Source organism: Carassius gibelio, chromosome A19, assembly GCF_023724105.1.
Source record: "Carassius gibelio isolate Cgi1373 ecotype wild population from Czech Republic chromosome A19, carGib1.2-hapl.c, whole genome shotgun sequence".
Taxonomy (NCBI): Eukaryota; Metazoa; Chordata; class Actinopteri; order Cypriniformes; family Cyprinidae; genus Carassius; species Carassius gibelio.
Window position 1 is genome coordinate 17,960,864 of NC_068389.1, and position 13,266 is coordinate 17,974,129.

General features: G+C 37.5%; 1 protein-coding gene across 1 annotated transcript in view; it reads right to left on the minus strand.

Annotated features, from left to right (window-relative positions):
• Positions 1-13,266, minus strand: part of LOC127935613 (CUB and sushi domain-containing protein 3) — a 183,516-nt gene that overhangs the window by 112,297 nt on the left and 57,953 nt on the right. The window contains exons 17-19 of the mRNA XM_052533684.1: positions 5,493-5,662; positions 4,148-4,304; positions 1,237-1,428 (exon numbers count right to left, since the gene is read on the minus strand). Of these exons, the coding sequence (XP_052389644.1) occupies positions 1,237-1,428; positions 4,148-4,304; positions 5,493-5,662 (519 nt within the window). The remainder of the gene's footprint in view (positions 1-1,236; positions 1,429-4,147; positions 4,305-5,492; positions 5,663-13,266) is intronic.

Below are 13,266 nucleotides of genomic sequence, written 5' to 3' on the forward strand. Positions count from 1 at the left end.
TTAATCATTTAGCAGATGCTTTTATCCAAAGCAACTTATAAATGAGAACAACAGAAGCAATCAGACCAACGAGAGAACACTGAGAATATACAAGTGCCAGTTAGTCTGGCACAGTACACATAACCAATTTTTATTTCTTTCTTTTTTTTTTTGCAGGTAACCTCATGAAAATGTAATCTAATGTAATCTCATGCAATTGGCAATAACTGATTTTATAATGTCATCTTGTAAATATTACATTTATTAATTGGGTCACACTTTATTTTAAGTCCAGTTCTAACACATTTTGTGGCATTTTTTCCTGGTAACACCGAAGAGAACCTAAATTACTACCTTTATTTGTATACTCTTGTAATAACAACAAAACACTGTGCTTTTAAGATGTTATGCTTTTAAGATACTGAAAAAAGCACAAGTGTCAGGGCATGTCTAAACTTCTCCAGAGCCCCAAAATCCCCTCAGACCTCAGAGGATTAAGGGTCTAAAATATGGTCATGCAGGCATTAACATATTAATATATGCAGCCATTAAGCATTAATATATGCTTAAGAAGTACTTATAAACAGCCAATATGCTGGTAAAATGCATGCTAGTTAATAGTCAGAATTAAAATAAGGTGTTAAAATTGTAATATGTTAATTTAGATTGTGTTGTTATTTTAACCTACAACATTCATAGATGTGCACTTTTTTGCTTTTTGACCGTTTCCTTCAGGTACAACACCAGAAATGTCAGTATACAGCACAACCTTGAAATCTTTAAAACAAGATTTCACAAGATTTCAACTGTTACATTAAGCTCTGGTTGATCAGGATCAAGGCAAAGAGTCACTTTTTCATGAAGTTACTTGCATATAAGCACACAATGCAAAATAATAGAACATATGCATTACCCTGCAAGTCACGTCCACTGTACAACATCAAATATGCACCATACTGAGGATTTTCTGGCTTTACCAGGCTACTAGGATACAAATAGCAGTACTATTACAAAGAAATCACTTGCATTTTTCAGCAAAATCATAAGGCTGCAAAATTTATTGACGTGGAAAGGCTTTTATCCCCAGCGATTTATGAAACAGGGACTATGTATTTTCACACAATAGTCAAAGCTGAGAGAATTTAAAGACTGTACTTATTCTGATTATACTCATCTATGACTTCGACCCTGCTTCAAAGTACACTAATAATTTTTCCGCACATCTTTTCTACCCAGTTCGAGCCTCTGAAGTCTTACCGATGCAGGAAGGAAGAGGATTATCCCAGGCCCGCCTCTCTCCTGTCATGCATTTGAGCACGCCGCTGCCGTGCAGTGTGTACCCGGGGTCGCACTTGTAGGTGATGGTGCTGCCAGAGAAGTGGCCCTGGTCGTTGACCTTGAAGCCAAACTGGGGCACCCCGGGGTCCTCACAGTGAGAGAGCTCAAAACCTGAAAGACATTATGTCTGTTAGATAACTGATGGCTGTTTGACTCAAGACAATGTCAAATTTTTCTTAAGAAGAGTGCTTTTATTGTACTTAAGCCGTTTAGTAAAACATCCCTGTATAAACCTGTCAAAAATGATAAAAATGGAGCACTATGAACAAACCGAACTGCATTCAGCTTTATGAGGTCATTACAGCGATGATTGCTGAAATGTTCCTTCGCCTGATATTTTCATGCTGCTCTGTGGCAAAGCTGTGGAAGTTTGCCATTAATGTGATCATTAACGGCAACAATTTGAAGTTAAGATCCTACTGGGCTGGTAGGCAGAGACGGTCTCTTGCTAAGCAGGCAGAACAATTAAGATTAAGTGCTTGGTTAATTTGGAGCCATAATCAGAACCAAAGCACAGACACTCTCACTGCGCGACACATCCTGTTATTAATTGTGCAGCTATGACTCATTATAATTAAACAGCCAGTACTCAGAAATAGCCGAAAACACATGGTAGCTCACTCAGTATATCACAGAATTTGAAATTTCCTTTTCATAGTAACCTTCATTAATTAGTTATTAACAAACACTAGCATTTTATGATTTCATATACATACATATATTTATATATACAGTAGTATTACAATTTTTGATGGCATTTGCCATTTTTTCAATTACAATTGATAGAATTTTGCAAAGTTATTAAAGTGTTACAAAGATTGAGGGTGTCTTCATGGTTTGGCAAAACCCTCTTATCTCAGAGTTCTTTGCTCTTAAAAAAAAAGAAGAAAAAAAAAGAAAAGAAAAAGAAAAGTCTCTTAAGATGACCACATGGGAACTTGTATAGCTTATCAGCGGTCCACCATTAAGCTGCAAGTTGTTAAGTACAGATAAACACAACAGCACTTAGCATCAACTGTAGGTGGAGGCAACAACTTCACTAAAATCTGACACCCGGCTTTGATTGCTAGTTGATTACAGGTCGTAGTTTCACAGCACGCTTGGGTTGAGATTAGGACTCAGCCAAATAAACAATGCTATTTTAATCAGCTGCATTCGCCCCCTGTCCTGGATGAGCCCTCTAAATTACAATATCTAGATACTGGAGGTGGCCTGGCTTCTCTGGCTCTCTCTGACCTTTATTATACACTCAAATGGCTAATCCTTCAGGGGGAATGGAATCGTAGACAGACAGGGATTTAGTCGATTTCAAATGAGATAGCCCACCAGCAGGTTAATACTTTACCCCCCAGTGGAACTAAAACCTTGTTGAATCCCACACTGCGAGCACAATGGCATTAAAGCGCACCGAATTCAGACAAAGTGCCTGCACAACTCTGGCTCTGGGCCAACAAAGCCAAGGTCAGTGGAGAGACAGTCATGTTTCTCCTGGTCCACTTTCCCATAATCCCTTTGAGCTGACCAAAAGCTGATTGTTTCAGGTGTTCTCAAGCTTTTGTTATGTCCTCGCTGTGTATATAAAAAAAATACTGTCTATTGGTTGTTGAGTTCTGTGGATATTAAATCTTTTGGAACTGAGCAAGAGTACGAAGTGATGCAATTACATTTAGTAAATAATCCCTCCTAATATTTCTAGAGATTGCAGATGTGACTAAATGCAATACAAGTAGGGGTATTCAATATCACAATTTTGGATTGTGGAAAATTAAAACTGGACGCCATCATGGACTGTAGAACTAAAGCATGCACACACTAAAAAGTCTGTCAAATAGCAGCTGATTACTGGACTAAGTTATCTTTCACATCTGATTGTGCTTATACTTTCAAAACCACACAACATTTACACCTGGTTATTTCTAAAATGAAAGTAAAAAGTAGAAAGTGAAAAATGGCTGCGTGCAGCTCTTAAAGCAACAACATGTTTTCGCTTGTCATTAAAGGTGCTGTAGGGAACTTTTGTAAAAAAATATTTTTTACATATTTATTAAACCTGTCATTATATCCTGACAGTAGAATATGAGACAGATAATCTGTGAAAAAAATCAAGCTCCTCTGGCTCCTCCCAGTGGTCCTATTGCCATTTGCAGAAACTCCATCGCTCCCGGTAAAAAATAACCAATCAGAGCTGCGGTCCGTAACTTTGTTTGTGCTCAAAATTTAGAAAAATTTATATAATAAGCGAGAATGAATCCATTTTCCAAACCGTGTTTTTGGCTTGTCCTGAATCACTAGGGTGCACCTATAATAAGTGTTTATATTCAGACTATTTTAGATTGGTTCGGGGATACCGCGGCGGAGTAACCCAGTACCTTTGTGATTCTTCATAGACATAAACAGAGAGAAGTAGTTCCGGCTACGATGTTCTTCCGCAAGACGCAAGCAGTTCTGTTTATTAACCGCTAGAGCGTCAAAAGTTCCCTACCGCAGCTTTAAGTGGATAGTTCACCAACAAATCTAATTCTGTAATTATTTACACACTGTGTCATGTTGTCCCAAAACTGTATTAATTTCTTTCTTGTGCTGAACACAAAATAAGCTACATTGAAGAATGTGGGTTACCAAACAGTTGCCGGTCTCCACTGACTTTATAATAATAATTAGAAAGAAAAACCTATGGATTTAACTGTGATTTTCCTGAATTTTTTTTTTTTTGCCATATCGCTCATTCGTTCATTATTAAGATGGGCACTTTATTTGGAGTGAATAGCATTTCTTTATAACTAAGGTCATGTCCTTGTGTGCAGTGTATAGAGCCAGTGTAATAACTTACTGGAATAGACCAGTTTGAAGCCTTCTCCTGTGGCCTCTGCATCACTGTAGAACTCCAGCCAAAGGTGATTGGATGTGCTGATGAGGGTCAGACCCAGCATAGATGAACCGGTGAAGGCCCCCAGCATGTGAGCTGCGTTGTCTTTACCATCATAGATCTGGAAGGGAATAAGATCAAATGTATATCACAAACAAAAATAAGATAAAAAGAAAATGCTGCCTGTTGTTTGTTCTACTGTATATATAGCCAGACCAAACAAGATTGTGTTTGAACAGCCTTTTTAAGATAGGCTTGGTATTCTTGCTCTTTGTTTATCTGGATGTGTATAGCAACATCTGCAGCATTCTCTCAGTCACATACTGTATTCTTAAGATGAAAGGAAAAAAACAAAATGTATGTGACGTTCATGAACATTATAATTTAAACTGGTGTAATTTATACCTTTATATAGTTTCTTAGAGTATTTTAGTAAAAAAAATTACACAAAGACCTCATAAAAGAGGTCTATAAGGCTTATGCACCACATTTACTGAATCCATTTTTGTGGGTGGAAGAGACTGAAATAGTAGATTTTTTTTTAATTGAAATTCTTGAAATCCAGCTTTATACTGCGTTCACTGTAATTCACTTCTGACAAAAGAGTCTGCCAAATGCATTCATTTAAAATGTAAATGGTTCATCCAGAACATATAATGATCCAGAGTTCAATCCATTGACTCAATGATCCAGTTGTTATACAGTTAAAAGCTTTCTGAAGTGGAAGATTTCAGTGATTAAAAATGTTGGTCTGTTTCACACAGAAAGCTATAATATGACTTTGGAAGATGTGAACCATAACACATGATTCCTACGTACAAAATTTTATGGCAACTTCAAATAATTTTTAAAGCTTGACAATCCCTGTCCACTTTCACTTTAAGTATATTGCAAAATAATGGCTCAGATAGTCTTCAGAGTTTTACCTTTTACATTCTACTGAAGAAAGTAAGTTGTTGAGTAAATGAGTAAATGAGTCTTTTGATGTTTTTTCAAAGAAAGGTAGCATGACGTTACTTATTTTTTGTTTTGTTTTTGCAGTCCTGTAACTACATAGCCAAATTAAGGCTGCTCTGTGCCAGCTCAAAATTCAGTGTAAAGGCACAATGCCAAGACTAAAAGCCAGACTAAATAATGTCTGCTCAGATCCACATCAGTCCCTTAAATATACAGTTGTAATTGCTTTGTAAATGCATTTAAGCTACCTCTGAGCAGCATTGAACAGTCTATGTAAAGGCACCTAAATGCCACTTCAGAAGCACTTCTGTGCAACTTTTGGTGTGTAAATTTGGGATAAATGTAGAAATACCTTCAGAATGTCACCCTGGGCCAGATGGAAGGTTCTGGCAGAAATGTTGATTCCTTTCCCAGCCTGCACCTGTATGCTGTAAATGCACTCGTGGTTGTTCTCGTAGTTCATGGGGTAATTCGGTGACAGCAGAATCCCTTCATTGTTGATGACAGATGAGCCACACTCAGCTAAAGATGAGAAATAAAACCATAGAGCATTGGGGAAAAATGGAGTAACAAAAGCACAAAGCTAGTTAATCAAAACATCACCTACTATTATTATATAAAGATATTCAGTTAATATTTTACTACACACAAACACACCACAAGGACATATTGCTGCTGTATAAGATCACCGTGTGTTAATACAGATCTGGCATTTTCAAAACGATTGGTCTAGACAGCACGAGTGTGCGGTGCTTGTGTGATGGCGGGTCTGGAAAGTGAAATCGACAGAGCTGAGTCGAGCCATTCGTAGCTTTAATTCAAAATCCCACATTGTTGTGGTTGTAAGTTGGACAATGACTATCAAATGTAGATTTAATGGAACAACAGACAGTAAAAACAGGTGTATTGATATCCATCATGTATTCTGGTGCAGGAGAAAGACCAACATAAAGCAACACAGCCCGGCTGATTTATTTAACATCCCCTTGCCGATTCTCTTCATGCCGCTCCATGTTATGACGATATTACCAGTGTCATATTTTGAATAAATCACCACTGTTACTGCCTCCATTTAGTAAATTACCTACATACACCCCCCTCCTCGGTGAGGCAGCCCAGGACATGATGTGAATTCACACTCGAGGAGACTTCTCGTTTTTCCCATATGCCCTTCTCCTAACTTTCATTCAGTTCTGGGAAAAAAAAAATACTTTGGAGCAATTTGACCGACCCCTTAAGTTTAACAACTGCCTTGCAATCGGAATAAGTGAGGCCATCCCAGAAATTATAGTGAGGCAGAATGAGTTTTTCAGTGCTTTGTTGCCTTGTACTCACATGTGTTTTGTTCAGAGTACAGCAATGATAAAATAAGTGCAATTTTGAAGTGGCCCGGGGAACGTGGTTTGCAAGTGCTCCTGTCAAAAGAAATGTTTGCGCATGGGAGTATCGACTCTTGCTTCATTCACACAACCTGATCCAGTCTGACAGGCAACTGAAACTGACCCTTGTGTTTGGAAAAACGGGGTACTTCAAAATGCTACTTTCAGTGAGGAAGGCAGTATGTTCAGAAAATTATGTGAGTTTCTGGAAGTTTGAGAAATCAAGTCAGATGCCAGAGCTTATGAAGTGATCTGACAGAGTAGGAAGTCAGATATAAGCTTGGGGGAAGCAGCATCTCAGAACTGGGAGACACCGAAAGGTTTGATAGCTGCTCAGACCATAGACATTTCTAGAACTTATTTAGGGTTTGTGATTAACTCGGCTGATAGTATCCTTAAAAATCCTAAACATTTGCCATAGTAACCAGAGGTTATTACATCCCTTTCTCTATTTACCAAAATTGGGTAACACTTTAGATTAGGAAACAGATATTCACTATTAACTAAGTTTTCCCTCAACAAACTCCTAATTTGCTGCTTACTAATAATTAGTAGATAGTTGTTACGTTTAGGTACGGGGTCTGGTAAAGGGATCTAGAATATGCTCATGCAGGTTAAGGCATTAATATGTGCCTAATAAGTACTAATAAACAGCCAATATGCAAGTAATATGCATGCTAATAAGCAACTAGTTAATAGTGAGAATTGGTAATAAAGTGGTTAGACAAAGGAAGTCAAAGGTAACCTAAACTGTTTGGTTACCAATATTCCTCAAAATTTATTTTGTATTCCACAAAAAAAAAAAAAAAAAAAAAAAAAATTCAGGTTTGGACCAACATGAGGGTAAGTAAATGAAAGAATTTTCTTTTCAGGTTGAACTGTCCCTTTAAAATCTTCTTTCTAGTCAAAGGGCCCTATTTTAAGATATAAACGCAGATATATATATTTAATTAGCCTACAAAAAATGATTACGCATTGCAATCCTTTAATTTGTAATATTTGGCATGTTTGTGTGTTGCTGTGCGTCCCTATGTTTAATAAGCAGCGTGTACGCGTGTTGTGGACCCGCCTATACTAACACGCTCTTTAAATAACAAAGAAAAAACATTGCGCCAGACTTTAGACCAGCTTTGAGTTAGTCTATGGCGCAGTCATTTTCAGCTCCTTAAGATAGCAATGCGCCAGCGATGCGCCTGAACACACCTCTTTTTTAGACCGGCAAGCCCATGGGCACATAAATGGGTGCAAGTGCATTTGCTAATTACATGACGTTGCGCTGGACGGGAAAATGCGAACGGTGCCAGACTGAAACTAGCAAACATACATGCGCTGCATCTTGCGCCGGGTGTATTATAGGGCCCAAGGGGTGTCAAACTCAACTCCTCGAGGGCCAGAGCCCTGCCGAGTTTTTTTTCCAAGCCTGCTCCAATGTAGTTTTCAAATAAGTCTGAAGGATTTGTTTAGTTGGATCATGTGTGTTTAATTAGGGTTGAATCTACACTATGCAGAGCTCCGGCCCTCCAGGAATTGAGTTTGACACACCTGTTCTAGTCAAAGATGGACCCAGTCATAAGCCGATGGCAATGTTTCACCTAGAACCGTTCAAAGCTGTCACACTCCATTCTCCGTTCCAGTAAAGTCACAGACATAAAATAAAACCAATTACAACTGTTACTCATATACATGATATTTCAAATACATGAAAAAAATGAAGTCAAATGAGATTCAAACTTAACGTAATAATTCTTCTTCTTAACCACATAAGCTCATGCTCAGGTCAGGATCTGAGCCCCCTTAAGACTAAAATCCTAGAATTGCCCCTGGCACAGACCTTCAGTCATTAGGGAACTTACAGAAACACAGGACAGGTTTTATGCCTACTTAACTATCATTACACACATCTGTGGAAAGAATGAAGGATACTCAGCGGTGGATTCTGGCACAGGCGATATTGGCAGTTGCCTAGAGCAGCAGTGTCCCCCGTGTGCCACTCCAATTCTGCTGTTAATGGAGCGATGATATTGTCATACAGAACACGGCAGCTTAATCAAATTGCAAAATAAAGTGTGTGCCACCTTCAAAATTTGTAGTGAGGTACACACAGATATGCTGTTTTCAATTATAGTATCATTTAAATGTATGTTACTCCAGGAATTATACGCAGTTCTTCAATGTCCATGTAATAATCACAAACCCCAGTACCACCAAGACATATGATGTCATTGATTACAAAAAAAAAGAAAAAAAAAAAAGAAACTAACTAAATACATAAAATAACATTAGTGTTTCCTAATTTCATTAGTGTGACTAATTTTCAAGGGAGTCCTATACTGATATAAAATATAATAATATATATATATATATATATATATATATATATATATATATATATATATATATATATAATTATATAAAATTTTTGTATTTTGTATACACGAGTGTGTAAAGATAGACCACAACAAACACTAGCGTCTACAAGTATTACTTTCTTTCATAGAATACAATAATAAGCAACAATCAGTTGGATAGTGTGAACGTAACATACTCTTAGAAAAAAGATAAATATGTTAATTTAGAAAAATGGTCTCATTTAAAACAATTACGCGATGAATGAAGTGCATTGTGGAGCCTTACACTAATCCCCATTCTCTTGTAGACTATAAACAAAACCTGCATCAATCAACCAAATGGTTTATATGCAGTGTTTAATGCATGCATACAAAACGGCCATTGCAAACAAGTGTTTTGTTGCTAATCCAGTGGAAAAGGATTCTTTCTTTAAGCCAGTTGCCTGGCACCATGAAAGGCCAGTCTGATAAGATCTGCTTCTGGTAAAGAGACAAGAGGCTTTACTTCCTTTGGTGACAGCATCATTTGTGGGGTATACAGAAAGGAGTCGGTGTGCTCACGTAAGCCACTGAAGCGGTTTCAATCGGTTTCTTGCAACGTTAAGGCTCTGCTCAATCAGGGGACGAGAGTTCACACAACAGTCACCAGACACAAATGTCCACCTCTATCAGATGTTGCTGTTAGGCTTGCATTTATTGTCATTCTGTGTTGTCGTGCCTGACTCTTGTTTGGTTTGCTTGGAAACAGACAAAGATTGATGTCAAATGTTCAAATGTCATTTGACTGAATATGAAAAAACAAAAACAAAAAAACAAACAAACAAACAAAAAAAACACATCTCATACTTTCAAATGAAATAAAAAAATATAAATCACTTAATTGTAGGCAAAAGAGTTGTTATATTCAGGCAAAAATGTGATGGAGATTTAAGTGAGCAAGCTTACAGAAAGTATCAAGTAATTAAATTTTTTTAAATAAAATTTTTTTTTACAATTTAATCGAAGTAAATTTAATGTTAAATGTAATTGCTGGTATTACACAAGCCTGAAGATGATATCGTTATAGAAATATAAAACAGACTATAATCAGACAGGTAGGAAACAAAGAGGAAAAATATCTGGTTACAGAAGATATTTTCAGGAAGATAAAAAATATTCAAAAAATGATGTTTGGACTGTAAAACAAGTGCATCTGCATTTTTTACACGTCGTCCCCTTGGAATTATAAGGTTCTATCTGCGTTCTCAGTAGTTTTGAGATATTGAGCTTCAAAGTTTTTGTGTTCCATAGACTTCTGTAGATAGAACCTTTTTGTTTTTTCAATAAAAAAATTCCCAAAATGTACAAACCTTAAAATAAAACATCACATAATGTAAATAAATTGTCACAGAATAAGAATAAGTGAATAACTCAATTTTGACAAAAATGTCAGATAGAACCTTATAATTCCAAGGGGACGACGTGCCGAGATGCAGGTTAGTGAAGGTGTGCGAATTGGGGAATGAATTATGAATTATAAAAAAGCTGTATTCACATGAACACCCTGCATTTGTATTACTCATATCTTAAAATCCATATGTTTGATAAACCCACAAATATCAGCTATAAACCTCTTGAACAGAACATGCTTCTAACCTTTATGAGTTACACAACATCTCCTCAATGGGAGCTTTGCAACATAAGGCTTAAATGATGAAAGGCAAAGTGAAAGCTCTTGTACTATATCATAACCTGTGTTTCCATCCAGCATGTCATCTGCCACAATAACATAATGAACTCATTGATCCAGCTCAGTGCCTACAGATGCAATTGTGCTGCCATTTCTTTCATAAGATAGAGGTGAGTGGAAAGCCTCAAGTGCAATATGGTATTCTAACTCATCTATGCATTTATCATCATTGAAGCATCATGGGGTGCACACTGCTTAATTCTCTTGTAATTTGGTGGTGCAGTTGCCAAACAACTCAGATGGCAAGTGTAAGAAATTGTTTACAAGGCAAATGTTCCATTGGTACAGGGTTGAACGAAGCCACGTTTCACTTTTCACCTTTTTCCCCTGGTTGCTCTGTGTTAATCTAGCTTAATCCTTGGAGTAAACAGAAAAAAAAAATTGGGGGTATGACTAGACATTATGTTATAACTAGATGTTTCATCAGTGGACTTCGATATGTACCAGGCCCCTTGTAAACACAGGAAACAAACACATTTTAAAATTGGGGTGTTTGGGAAAAAAACAAATCAATTTGAAATGCAGCAGCAACGCTGGCGAAACGGTGCTGAAATTGCTTTATGATGGAAAATGACCTTCTGAACCACAGGAAACCAAAATGAAGGGAAACCAAAACTGATGAATCTGCAATGCAGTGTTTGTGTGGGTCAGAAGCTCGAACCTCCCTGACAGATAATCAGGTAAACTGAATTCTGAAACACAATTGAAATTCCAAACACATCACACCTGTTCACACACCAGTTAGGAGGTGTGCCTCTGTGTGTGAGTCTACAGAGCAAGTTGAAAGGGCTAACATAATCACACATGCAAATAAATACTTGTGTTCTTCACTATGTAGCAAGGTCATCACATAGCACAAATAGGAATGGCATTAAGCCTCATTGGAAAACACCTATTTTTTTTATAATTTATGCAAACGGTTGGACAGAACAACATATAGACTGAAGGACGGATGGATAGATAGATAGAACGAAAGACAGACAGACATACGGATAGACAGCCATTCATGCTTTCCTCACAATTGCTTACTGAGCACTAGGATGGATTAAGCTGGCAGAGACATTTTTTTTCTTGACGATAATCAGTGGAAATCCTTTTGTTATCCTTTTACTCCTAAATTAAAAGCAAACTGCTTAATGCGGCACGAGATGAGATTTTGCCATTCTAAACCCCTCAGGGAGCCCGACACAAAAGTGAAGTCACAGCTACCCAAGCCCGTTGTCAGATGACAGAATATTAAAGGGAGCAATATTGACATTTTCCATAAGCTTGATAGGCCTAAAGTTCACTCTAACGACATTGTAAACCAATTATACTGATTAGAGCTGTGCACTTCTCTCTGTGGACTGCACAGAGAGATGAGGAAGAGACCAATGAAGAGGCTGTTGTATTGAAAAGACAAAAGAGAGGAAGAGGAGACAGCCAACTGACATTGAAAGACACTGTAAGAAAGTAAAAAAATCCTGCGTTTTTAACTGTTGCCCTCACATTGGGGGTTTTGTGGGATTCAGATATGTGTGTTTAGAGGTAGGTTGGATTTCCAGATATTGGTTATGTATCTGATTAAAATCCACATTTGGAAGTGGCTCAGATTGGGTGCGAAAAAGTCGGATCCTGTGCGGATTTTTGTGTTTACATGTGTGCAACAAATTCTAATCTGTGTCAGATGTGAACAAAAATCTGATTTATTTGTGCCAGTGTAAATGCAGCCATAAAGTTCTGTCAGTGATGGTACCTGTTCACAGCAAGTCCTGCTGAAAAAATAAAATAAAAAAAAAAATAAATAAAAAATTAAAATAAAATAAAAAGAGAGGGGTTGTGAGTTCAAGTCCCGGGCCGGCAGGAATTGTGGGTGGGGGTAGTGCATGAACAGTTCTCTCTCCACCTTCAGTACCATGACTTAGGTGCCCTTGAGCAAGGCATCGAACCCCCAACTGCTCCCCGGGCGCCGCAGCATAAATGGCTGCCCACTGCTCTGGGTGTGTGTTCACAGTGTGTGTGTGTGTTCACTGCTCTGTGTGTGTGCACTTTGGATGGGTTAAATGCAGAGCACAAATTCTGAGTATGGGTCACCATACTTGGCTGAATGTCACGTCACTCACTCACTTAATAGTTTTTTCCTATGTATTGTGTACTATAGTAGCTGTATTGCGTCTCATGTTTTTAAGTTCTGTGTGATCATCCCCTTATGCCAATTACAAAAAAAAAAAAAAAAAAAAAAAAGAAATGCTGTCAAATTGGACAGATGAGGGTCTAATGGTTAGATAGTCTAATGGTTAGATAGTTAGATAGTATGTTTCTTGGTTAAATTACTGAAATCATTTATGGCTTTTGGTGGCCAAGTTAGTATGCTAGCTCCATTATACAATAAGCATTGTGATCCTATAACTACAGTTTGTGCAAGTTTTAGTAGGTTCTTTCCATCAGCAATGCACAAACCTACAGGCCCTTCTCCAGACAGAGTCCAGCTGCTTTTATCTCTTTTACGGCACAAATTTAAACCACAATACACAGTCTCTCACAGCTTTGGAAAATGCACAGTCATGAATTACACAGAAAACATTAAGAACGAATGATACGTTTGAGTTTGGATATGTATTCATCCATTCGGGGAATAAATATATATGAATATCTCTGTCAGCACCGTATCATTGGTGCAAAACTTTTTTT